General features: G+C 36.2%; 1 protein-coding gene across 2 annotated transcripts in view; it reads left to right on the top strand.

The window, feature by feature from the left end:
- LOC128015889 (metabotropic glutamate receptor 4-like) overlaps nt 1–13,676 on the top strand; it is a 159,181-nt gene that overhangs the window by 108,276 nt on the left and 37,229 nt on the right. For both annotated transcript variants that reach the window (XM_052600111.1, XM_052600114.1), the window contains exons 5-6: nt 841–995; nt 2,233–2,373. In XM_052600111.1, coding sequence (XP_052456071.1) covers nt 841–995; nt 2,233–2,373 — 296 coding nt within the window. The remainder of the gene's footprint in view (nt 1–840; nt 996–2,232; nt 2,374–13,676) is intronic.

The following is a 13,676-nucleotide window of genomic DNA, read 5'->3' as shown; positions in this document are numbered from 1 at the left end:
TGTCCTTGAGTTCATAATGGATTGTTTATCTTCACAAGGATGCAGAAAGTACTGAAAAAAGTATTTCTAAACATGAATATGAAATCAAAAATGACCCTTTGTACTTCATACATATTCTTGGTTTTATTGTGCATGGTATTCCAAATATATAGTTTATCAGAATGTAATAACTTGTTCCCTTTTTATAAGTTCCCTTTTCAAATGATGGCAGCTTGACAATGCGGATTGGTGATTAATATTAACTAATATCCAAATAGCTATTTACACATTGTTTTAGGCTTTTTTTTTTTTTTAGTTTGCACGTAAAATGAGTTGTGAATGCTGTTTTATGTTAAATGTAGGTAAATAAATTGGAGCGAGGGCATAGCTGCCAAAGATGTGGGCACATATTTATGCAGTTATTAAAAAAATATTGATAAGTTACTAGCATGTAAGCCCATAAAACCCATTCCACGGCTTACGGATAGACACTGTGTGCAAAGACACTTTAAGTCTGTTTCTGTTTAAAAGACAGAAAATGATTTTGTGTGCTCTGCCTGAAACATATTTTATTGAGCCATTATTATCTTGGGGAAATCCTTTTGCTGTCAGTTGTGCATGACTAATTTTGACATCAATTGCTACCGTGCCTGACGGAGAATGCTTAGAAATTTCAGTGATGGGCAGTGTCGATACTGACCTTTCAATAAAGTATTGATTTGCAGTAACTGTAAATGGAGAATCACCAAAGCACCACAGAATGTAGACAATAATTGCAAACAAGTAATTCGAGTTGATGTGACTCAGAGAGCAAAGATTATATTCAACATTTTATGGAAACTGCCGCTCATCTTTTAACAGGCGGCTACTGCAGGCGGCAAAAAAAGCCAACCAGACGGGTCACTTCCTGTGGGTGGGGTCAGATAGCTGGGGCTCGAAGATATCGCCAGTGCTTCACCAGGAGGAAATGGCAGAGGGAGCTGTCACCATCCTTCCCAAACGACAGAACATCAGAGGCAAGTGACAGATTAAATTCTCTACTTGTCAGTGGTTGCTCTCATCCATTAGAGCCCAGTTCTGAACCAGAGTGTGTGCTTAATGTTTTCTGACAACACTTTAGCTACTGGTGATGCATTTAATAAGCATAACAACTTATGGTGCATGCACAGCAATAAAGAAATAGTTCACTAAAAAATCCTAAAGTCTTCATAGTATCTTTATGCAGACAAGTCTGTTAAATTCTTAACAATGCACAGTTTCAAAAAAGCTCAGTAGCCTTTATTTACTCCAAGTCTTCCTAAGCCATGTAAAGGCTTTATTTTTTTTAAAACAAGTAAACTCTACAGACAATACGCTTACTTTTATTTCAGAGTCTGTGAAATCTGATTCCCCTCAAAACTATTTGTCTATCCTATGTTGTATAATGTAAATCAATAATAATAATAATAATAATAATAAAACATTTGTATTTTTTTCTAAGGAACGTGCTGCACAATATATTTGTGTAATAATACTAATAATAATAATAATAATACTAATAATAATAATAACAACATTTATTTATACATTACACATTATTATTACGAATACAACAAAGGTAGTTTTTTAATTCAAACAGTATATTTCACAAAAAATGTAATGTTTTGTTGTAAATTAATTGTTAGACTTTGTATTATGTTAAGTCTTACAACATATAATAATAATAATAATAATAATTGAAAATGTTATTATTATTATTATTATTATTATTATTATTATTATTATTATTCTAAGAATTACATTTACTATACAATAGTAATATCTTGTAGTGTAACTGCACTGCTCACTCACACAGAGACACACAGAACATGCAGGCGTAGCATCTAGACATATCAATATTGTTTTTTTTTTTTTTCTGATAAATATAGATATCAATTTATAGTCCAGTCCTATTTGTGTGCATTACATTTTATTCAGTTCAGACTTTATGGTCCTTTTTGGAGCTTGACTGCTGTGGTAACTATGAACTGTTCTTCGAAAATGTTCCTTTTGTGTTTCACATAAAACTATCAACTAGTTTGAACTAACATGAGGACAAGCAAAGTGAACTAAAGTGAACTATTCATAGCAAAAATACAACATTGACGTTGAGAGAATAATGATGTAAGATGCAAATGTTCCGTCAAATCATGTTGCTCTCTGAAGTTCATTGGCTGAGAGCTTTTACTAAGAAAGCGCATTAAAGTGACACATATCTCATCGATCTACCCTCAGGCTTCGATCGCTACTTCACCAGCCGCACACTAGAGAATAACCGGAGGAATATCTGGTTTGCGGAATTCTGGGAGAACAATTTCAGCTGCAAGCTCAGCCGCCATGCCTTGAAGAAGGGATCCGGAATTAAGAAATGCACAAGTAAGAATCTCTCCCTCTCCCTCTCCCTCTCCCTCTCCCTCTCCCTCTGGCAACACTCCATAAAAGAGAGAAAGTGAGTAAAGGGAGAAGCCAAATCTATTGTAAAAGACTTGGCCTGCTGTTCTCAGATCGCCTGAAATGGGCTTTTGTTTACACCAGAGTCTGATTAGTCATACCACAGCAAAGCTGTTCTACATCTGATGTTTTCTGATGCACAGCAGCAGCAGCATCCCTGCACTAAACACATAGAACCAATTCGATCCAGCCAATTGGATAAGAGATGATGATCTTTAATTGATTCGAGCCTTCTCTCTGGGGAAGAGCCACCCGTGGCCCCATCAGCTACAAGTACCGCCCCGATCAGAGCCCGTCCCTCCAGCTGTGGAGAAAGGTTGACTCCTAGCAACACATTTCAGGTTTCATCCAATCAGTGCGGGTTGCGATCTTTCGAGGAGGGATTTCAACAGGCAGACCTTCTCCAGGGTGGCTATGGTAGCACATCTAATTCTCAGCATGTAGCCTACCAAGCATTACAGTGCTTACTGCACTGCACCAGTAACCAGGGCAGGACATTAACATTGCACTTTAGTATCGGTGCGGTGACCCCCTACAGACGGCGGAAGCCAGATTATTTGCGACTTTAGAAAAGGGGGCTCACTGAAACGTTGCAGCGTGCTAAATGTCACCGTGCATAATCCCTGTCAGTGGGCTCACTTGTAATGGCTGGCCTTTAGTGTGCTGCAAGTATCTGGCCTGAAACTAAATCCATCGCTACGACACAACATAATAAATCACTTTTTCTTTATGCTAATTGCTGTGCCCACAAGAAAATTCATCATTGTTACCTCACATTCTTGAATATTCTTGGTGATTAAATGCAGTGCTTCTATTCCTTGATTAAGAAATATGGTAGGGTGTTTTTGCGTTCGTGAATGAGATGCAAAACATGCTACTCAGGACAGCTTTTACTTCTTTTTTTTTTGGCAGTTTTGCAGTCAATGTATTTACTACATGCTTTTGCTAAACCCAATGGCTCACATCTGAATTTTTGGCAGCTCAATCTTTTAAAATGTCATTAAATCAAAAGTTAATTTACAACAAATCATTACATTTTATTTTATTGATTTATTTGTCAAATATAAATGTCACATAACAGATTATGTTTATTGTTAAAATTATAATAACAACAATATTAATTATTAATGTTATTATGCACTTGATCATCATAAAAAGTTATGATGCATGCATATGGTTTATATGCATAAAGGAAAAGTTCCTACTATCCTCATGCATCACTTTCCTTAATGTATTTTATAACGATTATTGTAAGACTTTATAATTAAATTATTTTCATGTAATTAACCTTTTTTTAAACTTAGCAAACTTATTGATGTTTTAAGCACCGAATATATATATATATATATATATATATATATATATATATATATATATATATATATATATACATACACACAGAATTAAAATGCTTTTAATACTATTTTTATTGCATTTAAACCTGTCTAAAAAGATAATAAATGTAAATAAAAAAATTGAGCCAATTTAAAATTGTACTAATTTGGGCAGTACAATAGTCTATTAATGTACTATGTAGTTAACTACAAACTCATAGTTAGCAAATTATTCAAAAGTAATTTATTACTATATTATTATTATTATTATTACTCAAAGTTTTGCATTCAGATTTAGTTCTTTTATGTTTTTGCTACACCCAAGGGGTTCACATTTGAAAACAGGAGGCATGTTACTGTATGAAAGCAAAACTTCACATATACTGACATCAGGCTTGATTATTCATGTAAAAAACAATTCGGCATTTGCCATGCACATTATAGCAGATTTGTAATGCCACATGGGAAATGAAAATGGTTTTTGACTGTTTGCGCAGCTTTATTAGTTCATGAAAATGACCACGCATTTAAATACAATGCAGTCTTAACTGTCTTGCATCCTTTAACAGCTTTGTCTCCAAGGGAGGATGTAATATTTGTCTGTAAGCACTGATTCAGAACTGAAGGCCACTATGACTGGGGCTTGCTAATCCTTTATCATTCGCTATGGAATCTGCAGTTAGCATAGAGACAGTCTCGCGGGTCTGGGTGTTTTCGAATGCTGTAATAACTGCTGACTAAGATTAACAGTGAAGATCTGCATGTATTTTCCATTAAGGTTTAGCTTGCATGGTTGGATTGTTATGATTAAACAAGTTGTTTTGTAGTCTCCAAGCAAGCATGGCATAATTATATTCATGCAATGATATTGTGTATTGAAAATGCTAAATGTTAGTTTTCTATATCTCTTAGCATGGCGCACGTGCTGTCCATAGAAGACCTATGCTTTCTGAGTCCTGAGTTGTTGTTTTTTAGTCATCTAGACAGACTACAGTGTAAATATAGCCTAAGAGGGACAATGCTAATGCATGAGTCAACAGGCACCCACAGATTTGCCCAAATTCCAGCTGACATTTTCGATAATGACTAATGTGATCTGTGAGAGGATCTGTAACACATATTTGGGTTATGAATCAAAGCTGATTCTGTGACATCAGTGCCTTTCATTAGCTGTCAGATTCATGGGTTGTACATACAATAAGCAAACTATTATATGCAGTATTTCATACCAGTAGCCTGCACTTAAGTAAAAAGCCCTCACTATTTTTATTTATTTATTAGATTTTTTTTTTTTTTTCAAATTAAAGGTCTATGAAACATCAAATTAGTTTATACAACATATATACTGAATATATACACTGTGTGTGTGTGTGTGTGTGTGTGTGTGTGTGTGTGTGTGTGTGTGTGTGTGTGTGTAGGCATTAGAACGTAGTGTTTACTAGCAAAATACTTACTTTTTTTTTACATTTTGACCAATGATTCTGAAACACAATTTGCATGCATTACAATGTTTAAAATGTAAAACATCATGTGTTTACAGCAAAAATACATTTTATAATATTTACAAATCTTTTATATCATTAAGACTTTTAGCATTTTATGGATAAGCAATTTAGATTTTTAGAGCCCTTAACCTACCCCCAACCATCAACGAACCCATTTTTAACCAAAATTTTAAAAAGATATAAACGTAACGGACCGAAGCATGCGGGTAAATGACGTTTAGTAACAATACAGCATTAAAAATATTTTTTTTGAGTCACTATTTCCACTTTTCCACTACCTCTAAACCTTAACATAACAATTTCTTAAAAATATTTACAGCATAAAAGACAGACAAGTACAATCACAATAATTTATTTATAGCGAAAATGTCAAAAGCATAGTAGTCCAAATGATAATGGGTTGCAGTCCTCTCTGATGCAGTACAGTTAGAAAGTAGACTTTGATTTGTTAACTGCTGAAAATATTGTCCCATTCCACTCCGTAAAACAGCCCATTTCTCATTCAAACACCTCACCAGAAGCATGGCATGTTGCAATCTGTGACGAAGCAGGTGAGAGCCAATGAGCGTTTGATTTTTCTGCCATAAAACCTGCAGTAAAGCTTCTTGAAGCTGCAGTTTTGAATTTGTAACGAGCGTGTCAATCGGGTATTGCTGCTCAGGATAGAAATGAAGATTGCTAAATAAAGGCTTGAATTCTCCTGACCGCCAGAGGCGGTGCTTAAGCACTAGTCGATTATCGCAGCACCAGCTCAATAGTTCGAGATTATTTGATTTTATTGGACACAATTTGCTGCAATATCGATAACACTCATTGCTTCTCTGTACTATTTGTTAGCTAGTGTTACCAAGCAATTTACAGACAGTTCCACACTGAGTTAATTGTTGTGTGTGTTCAGATTGGTGAACAGTGCTTCTTGGTGCTAACTGGTGGTCTCTTTATATAGCCTTCCTCACTAACTTCATCTGTGACACTTTGCGCCTCTCTGTGATATCCAGTGGCTAATGTTTTTTTCCAAGTTGATACACTATAAGTTCCCCCTTAAATTTATTATTCTGTATGGTTGGTGGTTAAATACAATGTTTTTCCATACTGCTTGTGAATTCAGCATTTGAGAGAGCTTAATGGACACGTGTTTGCACTGTAGCCTCTTACCTATGTCAGAGAGATGGCTCTGTCTTGCCGAATTGGACCCTAACTCCACAGTGAGACTCAGAGGAACAGAGCTGCTACCCATCACATGGAATGGGAAACATGATGCATCTGCAGCTGCTCTTAACCCCCACCCCCATCTAAGAAGGCAACATCACATCTCTTACTGAGACAGTCACTGTCCTTTCGTTGGAGATGTCAGAGAAAAAAACCCTTATTCAGACATTTATGCCTGCCTCACCTATGGCTATCACACAGGAAGATGAGGAGGGGTACCAGTAAGAGAATGGATGATTAACCTTTTAGTTCCTCTTATCCTCCGTCTCATGCTGACTTTTCCAGGATCATTTGAATGCCGTAGATATTGCTGAACAATCTACCCCTGCAGGAGAAGTTTTTTCAGCTGTGGGGGGTTCTAACAGGGATTCGATTCACTCGGGAATAACTCCATCCTCCATGGATGATACCTTAGTTGTGCTCTAGATGTGGTTGCTCACATAAAGCTGGACAACTAGCCAGTGGAGCCAGCCCATGTCTTTTTTTAGACGGTCTTCAGCTGGATCTAATTTGCTATGCCACCATACAAAGATTTAATTGCAGTATTTTTGAACAACCTTATTGGGTCTAGTGCACCTAAACAGCGTTCAAAGACTTCCCGTAAACTGGCATACAGTACACCAGCATCTGGATCCAGCCCGTCTGCAGCTTTGGGTTTGGTCTCTGGGGCCGATTGTCTCTTAACAGATTGTGAGCCTGCTGTTGTTCAAAACATAACTAGTGCTAGAGCTGCATCCCCAAATCAACTCTATGCATTTCTGCACTGTACTACTCAATCTTTCTTAACTTCGTTCTCATACTTTTGTGTGCAGTTTTTGAAGGGTGTGATATGGTTGAGACCAGCTCGTAACCCCCATTTTACTGAATAAAATGTTTCACTTGTTCTTGATTTTGTTTGCCACCATTTGAGCTTTTGCAGACAGCTGATCTGAAATTGATATCTTTTAAAGCCTTTCTCAATAGCTTCTGCTAAGCGTGTGAGTTACATGCTTTTTCTATTAGTGAGTTATATATGCATTGGTTTCTCGATGATTCTGGTGTTGTGCTCTGACCAAATCCTTTTTTTTTCTACTTCTGCTTCCACAGTTTATAAATTATTTGTCAATCAATTTGGTGGCTTTTCAGTCAGCACAAGAGTCAAACCAGTCAAGGATCATTTTTTGTGTCCTGTGAGAGCCCTGAAGGGCTAGGTGACTGCTACCGTTCATTTTACGAGCACAGATTGGGAAAGGGACTGCTGTGGCAAAGTAGAGATTGTCAAATTGGATTGTGGAGGTTATCACTATGGCATACAAAGCCCAAAATCCTTTGCCAGAGGGTATCTCTTGTCATTCCACTAGGGCTGTGTCTAAGTCTTGGGCTGCTTTCAGAGAAATCTACTATAGAGACATCAGAGACAGCAGCAAATTCCAGATGATCTGGATGAGGTGATGCTGCTCTCGGCAGGTTCATGATTGCTGAATGGCCGCTGACATAGAAACAGATTTTCAAATCAATGTTTATTAACAAACTGCATATTCGAAGTCTAAACAAGTAAAATAAAAAAAACACAAAAACAGTATTTTTCATAAAATGATAGTGGACTTGGGCATCTACCATGATGCTCGCTGTGAGAAATACAGGAAGAAAAGTGATACAAACAGTGTCATTCGGATATCACTTGAATATTGTATGAAATCCTTTCTAATTAGATTTGATGACCAGAAATAGCTGTTGTTTCAATAAATAAATGTGTGTGTGTGTGTGTGAGTGTGTGTGTGTGTGTATATATATATATATATATATATATATATATATATATATATATATATATATATATATGATTATAATAAGTCACAAAGATGCAGCTTCAGTTAAAACAAGCAAAGTCCTCACGAACAGATCATTTCTAGTCATTTGAAGTTCTAATTGATTCGGACGTGCCTAAAAGTGGTGTTGACCAAATGAGTGAGTTGTTCACTCTGTAATTAGTCCATCCTGTTCCATCAGTTTGACTCATTAATGTGGATTTGTGCACTGATGGTGTAAGCAACCAATCACAGTAATGTTTGCCAGTATTTTGCCATTCCCTCTTCTCAGTGGTGTCATGCTCTAGGAGCTCAGTGAGAACACATTGAGCTCAAGGGAGGTCCCCCGCTGAAGCTTAATCCGCTGATGTCACTGTTGGGGAGTGCTACTACAGAAAAACCAGTGATATAGAAGACATCTGATGTCATATTTTTCCTTTAAATTGACTTCTCTTTTTTCAGTATGGTCAACAGTCAAAGCAAAACAAAAACAGCACACATAAATTGTTCACCTTAAGGCCAGTTAGCCTAGATCTCACCTTTATTGGCATGGTGTCTGCTTGTTCACTGGACCCCATTCATGAAACACGTGCAGGATTAATTTTTGTATTAATTATTTGGAAAACCATTGCATTTCATGAATGAGGCCCAATGCACACAATGAAATTGATTTCATTTTATTTGAAAGTGTGACATCATGATCAACAGGCACCACCATCATATAAAGGAGCTATTTTCTGAATAACTCATGTCTATCAATCACAAGAGTGATACTGCTGTTGGGTAAAGACAAACCTTTTTGGGTGTCCAACTTATAAACTGAACATGAGAAATATAATATAAAAATATGAAAAATCTGTGACATTCTTAGTCAAATTATTTATATATTTCTTAGTGGTGTTATAGTAAAAATAAAGTCACATTTTTCTGCAGTGGGCATTTACATTCAGCAGACACGCCCCTTCCAATGGAACATTCAAATTAGAGGCTAAATTCTGGGTAGGAAATAACCATTTATATGTAAAAAATTTTTTTTTTTACAAAATACAAAACTAAGATTGTAAGTGCATCTCAGGATCAGAGTGATAATGTTTGATTGGTTTTGTGTGTCAGATTTACTCCAAAACATTTCAGTGCATCTTGTTGAATTTAATTTAGATAATGCATCATATAGCAAGATAATGAGTACAGGAATATATAGCATGGTTGCCTTATCAGAAAAAATGCAATGCTTCAATATAAAGACTGTGTTGAACCCCACGCTTATCGAAGATCCAGCAGCCAAAGATAGCAGAGCGCGCAACATCAATGCTGCGATTTTCCAGCCCTCACAAAAGCCCTCTGGTTACTGTCGGATTAAAAGGCTGGATATCTCAGTGTTCAGCTCTCTCTGCCTCTCCTCCTCTCTACCTCCTTCCTATTCTCTATCTCTCACTCTCTGTCTTTCTCTGTTTGTAGCACTCGACTCTGCTTTTATCAGGGTTGAACATACAGGAAATTCTCCTTGCAGAGAGCAGCTGTGATTATGGATGGCACATGTTGAGATGGATCTCTGTGATATCAGAGGATGGGAGGACAAAGTTTAGCTTGTTGACATCTGTTTGCTGTAGCTTTGTGATTTCATTGCTCTCTTGAGTAAGGGGACATGCAGCCTGACTTTTGAGTCCATTTTAAAGCGTTTTCTCAGTGTTTTTGGTACAGTAGGCTCAAAAACACACAGTTGTGTTCCAAAATAGCCATATAATTGTGTATTGATAGAATCAGAAAATAAATAGGCATAGCAACTTTTTATTTGAACAGTTTTGGTACTCATCTTGGATTCTGAAGCAGAATGGTTGAAAACCACTAATCTAATTTGTTTGCTACTCAGTAGCTTAATCAAATTGTATAGCACAAGTCTTATTACTGCCTTTTTTGTAAAAAAAAGTACCATTTGCACTATTATAATAAATAATGTGATGCACCACATGCATCACAGGCATTCCTTTCTTTTTGTGTGTGAATCAGTGACTTTGTTACAAAGTAATGAACAATACAAAACTCAGCTTCTGATTTAATTCAACACAATTACAATAAAACCTCATGTGTATATATTGAGATAAATGCACAAATCAGATGCAATCATCATCCAGGAATTATAAAAGTAAATACATTTTCTGTAACTAATTGAAAAGGCATTCAGATATTAGCAATACAATGGAAAGATTGGCAATTAATGCACTGCTTTTAGACGTTCCCCATGACATCTTAAGTGTATTTTGTGTATTTTTAACGAAAGCGCAGATTTCTTGGCTCATGATAAATCCACTTGGGCTTGGGCTTGTTCTCAGTTTAGTATTTTGAAAGAAACATCAATGTCTAATGCACACTTACTGTAGCTTGAATTGAGTTGTTAGTTTGGCAGTCGAATGGACCATTTGTCTGTGGAAACATCTTTTGTCAGCTGTCTGGATCAGTCTGATCATGGGTATTTATGGATGAAGGTGTGATGATGCTGTAAAGATGCACTCATTATTGTGCAATGCTGTGTCACTTAATGCTGACAGTGTTCACTATGATGGCTGCCTGTGGCCTTCCTGAAATGAAAAAAAAAAACACTGTTGCAGGTCAGTGTTTTTTAAGAAAGTAGTAAGCACACTCTTTTTTTTACCTAAAATATCTAAACAATATTAAAACTGCAATTTAATTGTGGTACTTAAATCAGCTGTCTGTATGACTGGGTGAATATGGAAATTATATGCAGATAAGGCTGTGCATAATAAGCTGTATAAGACTGTATGCCCAATCTTCTGCTAATTTGTAAGAGTATGTGAGAATTGTTTTATTCATCTGAAAAGATATGAGTATATGCAAAACTTGCCAACATAACACCTCCTGTCCTGGATAAGCAGCACAAAAATACAGAAACTCACTTGTAGTAACTCACATAAATCTCCTGCAGTTTACTTTGTGTGTGTGTGTGTGTGTGTAAAGAAGCATAAATATAACTTTGTTTTCACCATATGTAATGCATAGTGTTGGCAGGAAGCGAATGGAAGAAAAGGATTGGTCAAATCACAAACATTTGCACAGTAATTGCTTTTTGAGCAAAGCAATATACAGCAAAGCAAACTCTACATATACCAGTTCACAACTTAAGCACAAGCTCTACTCATTGTTTGCATCTCTTCGTCCTTGCAACATACACTCACTGGGGGTTGAAAGGCAATATTCTCTGTAAAAGCTGCATTGTTCATTGTGAAATGTGGTATATAAATATACATTTACAGTTATCATGTGATAATTTAGCAGACACCACTTGCAAATAAAAATGAATGAACTTAGATTAAATAGAAAAATGTATTTATGTTAAGCATTTGACATTATTAGTGCAGAAAAATAAATTTAAAAATAGTGTATTTTTGATTTAACACTTTGTACACGGATTTTAGATTAAACTTAGTACAAGGTACAACATATGTTAATATTTTGATTTTGCTTAAGTAATAAGCTTTTTATTTTCATTGTACGGAAGTTAAATACAATGATTACAATATTTACCCAGTTATTTAATTTTGGAAATATATATTATAAATGCACATTTTTTATGAGAAATATTTTTTTCATGCAATATAAATAGCTCTTTATATACTCTGTCTTAATCGGGGGACCTTCATATGAAAGAGTTTGAAAACTCCTGTTTTGAAGTAAACTATTTTAAATGTTTTAGTGGATTGCATACAGTAAATTAAGTTAGGACCAAAAATGTGTCGAATTAGCTCATTTTTAAGCTTTAAACTACTAAATGGTTCCCACAATAGGGCTATTTTAACAACAATAAGACACAAGACAATACTTGTTGGGGTAAAAGGATGTCCCCCATGGGCAATTCAGGAGATTTGGATTGCCAAGCTTTAACAGAGAAACTTGAGGTGCTTTGGTTCCTCTGCAAAACCTCCCTCAGGCTTGTGTTGCTCAGAGATGAGTGGCAGAGATGTCGTCATATGTCTTAAATGTTTTGAATGGGAGCGTTGATAAAAAGGCAGGATCCATCTTTCATCCAGAAGAGATGATAAATGATAAATGCAGAGGTGATGGAGATTCCATCTATTATCACCATTCCACCTAAATTGGAAAAATGTTTAGGGGTGGGTTTGTAAACAATAGCATATTGGTTCAAACCCTAAAAAGAGCACACTTGATTCATCAACATTGTGCCCTGGAGCAGTAAGTGAAAATGGAAGTCGCTTTGTATATATGTTAAAGTTTGACTTACAAACTAAAACATTGAGAGAGATTGTAGTTTCTTTCACATACATTTGAATTGTCTGGACTTAAGATAAAAAGCCAGAAACCTCTCAACAAATAATACCTGAATTATTTCTGAAAGGCCAGAAATAATTACGCTTCTTCTTTGATTGCTGGAGGGATTTTAAGGCCTGAGATCCAAAACTAATTTATGCAACATCTAAAGCAGTCATTCTGTCTTTTGAATCAATTATAGCAGCTATCTCTATGCTGAATATTTTAATTAATTTTCCGGAGGTTACTGGATTGCTTTTATACAGTAAGTGCATTCAGACACTGGCACTCCTTGAGTAGCACGCACACCCCGGCCATTTCTATAGACTGCTCACATTGTGTCTGAATCAAAAGCAATTTGTGTCAAGATTTTACCGTTGTTGAGGTTAAGGGTACAGCAGAGTTTCCGCAAAACCCTCTGAGAAGAGAATCACTCGTCCAAAACCACAAACAAGAGACTTAAGTGAGACAAAAGGCTCTGGAGGTTTTTCTGGCAAATGGGAAAAGTCAGAGCCATTATTCTCAGTGAGAGCAGAGCCCTCGGAGCAGGATAGCTTTAGTGTCTTTAAAGCCCCGGAGCAGCGTGAGGTACTGCAGGTTACGTACGTGCTACTGTGTCACAGCCCCTGTCCCTGCCACCTTTCAGCCCCCAACAAACTCTCTGAGATGCCTCCCTTAATTGGAAAGGAATCCTCAAAAGGTGCAGGGGCCAATGGTATAGAGAATATGGATGTGCATAGAGTGTAGAATGAGTAGTTTGTGCTTGTAACGATGTCGGATCTGAAGGACTGGAGTTTGTTGTTGGAGAATTATGTTACCATATGTGCATACCTGCAGATTTGAATTAAGTCAGTTCAGTAAAGTAGGATACAGATACACTGTCAATATTTGATGAGAAAATGCCCCATGAAGATGTTTTGGATCTGAAGGATTTTGTATGCACATCTGAAGGTGTTTTGTTTTGTTATATTTACATATATATGCATATATGTAGAATAATTGAATTGAACTTAATCAATTAGATATGTTAATATTTTGTGAGAAAATGCCAAATGAAGACACAATCAATGGCTTGCCGTGCATCTACGTCTTACATTTAAAATCCCTAATTT

This window comes from Carassius gibelio, chromosome A6, assembly GCF_023724105.1.
Source record: "Carassius gibelio isolate Cgi1373 ecotype wild population from Czech Republic chromosome A6, carGib1.2-hapl.c, whole genome shotgun sequence".
In the NCBI taxonomy this organism is placed as follows: domain Eukaryota; kingdom Metazoa; phylum Chordata; class Actinopteri; order Cypriniformes; family Cyprinidae; genus Carassius; species Carassius gibelio.
Note: the sequence above shows the minus strand (reverse complement) of the source record. Positions and strands in the feature narration are given on the sequence as shown.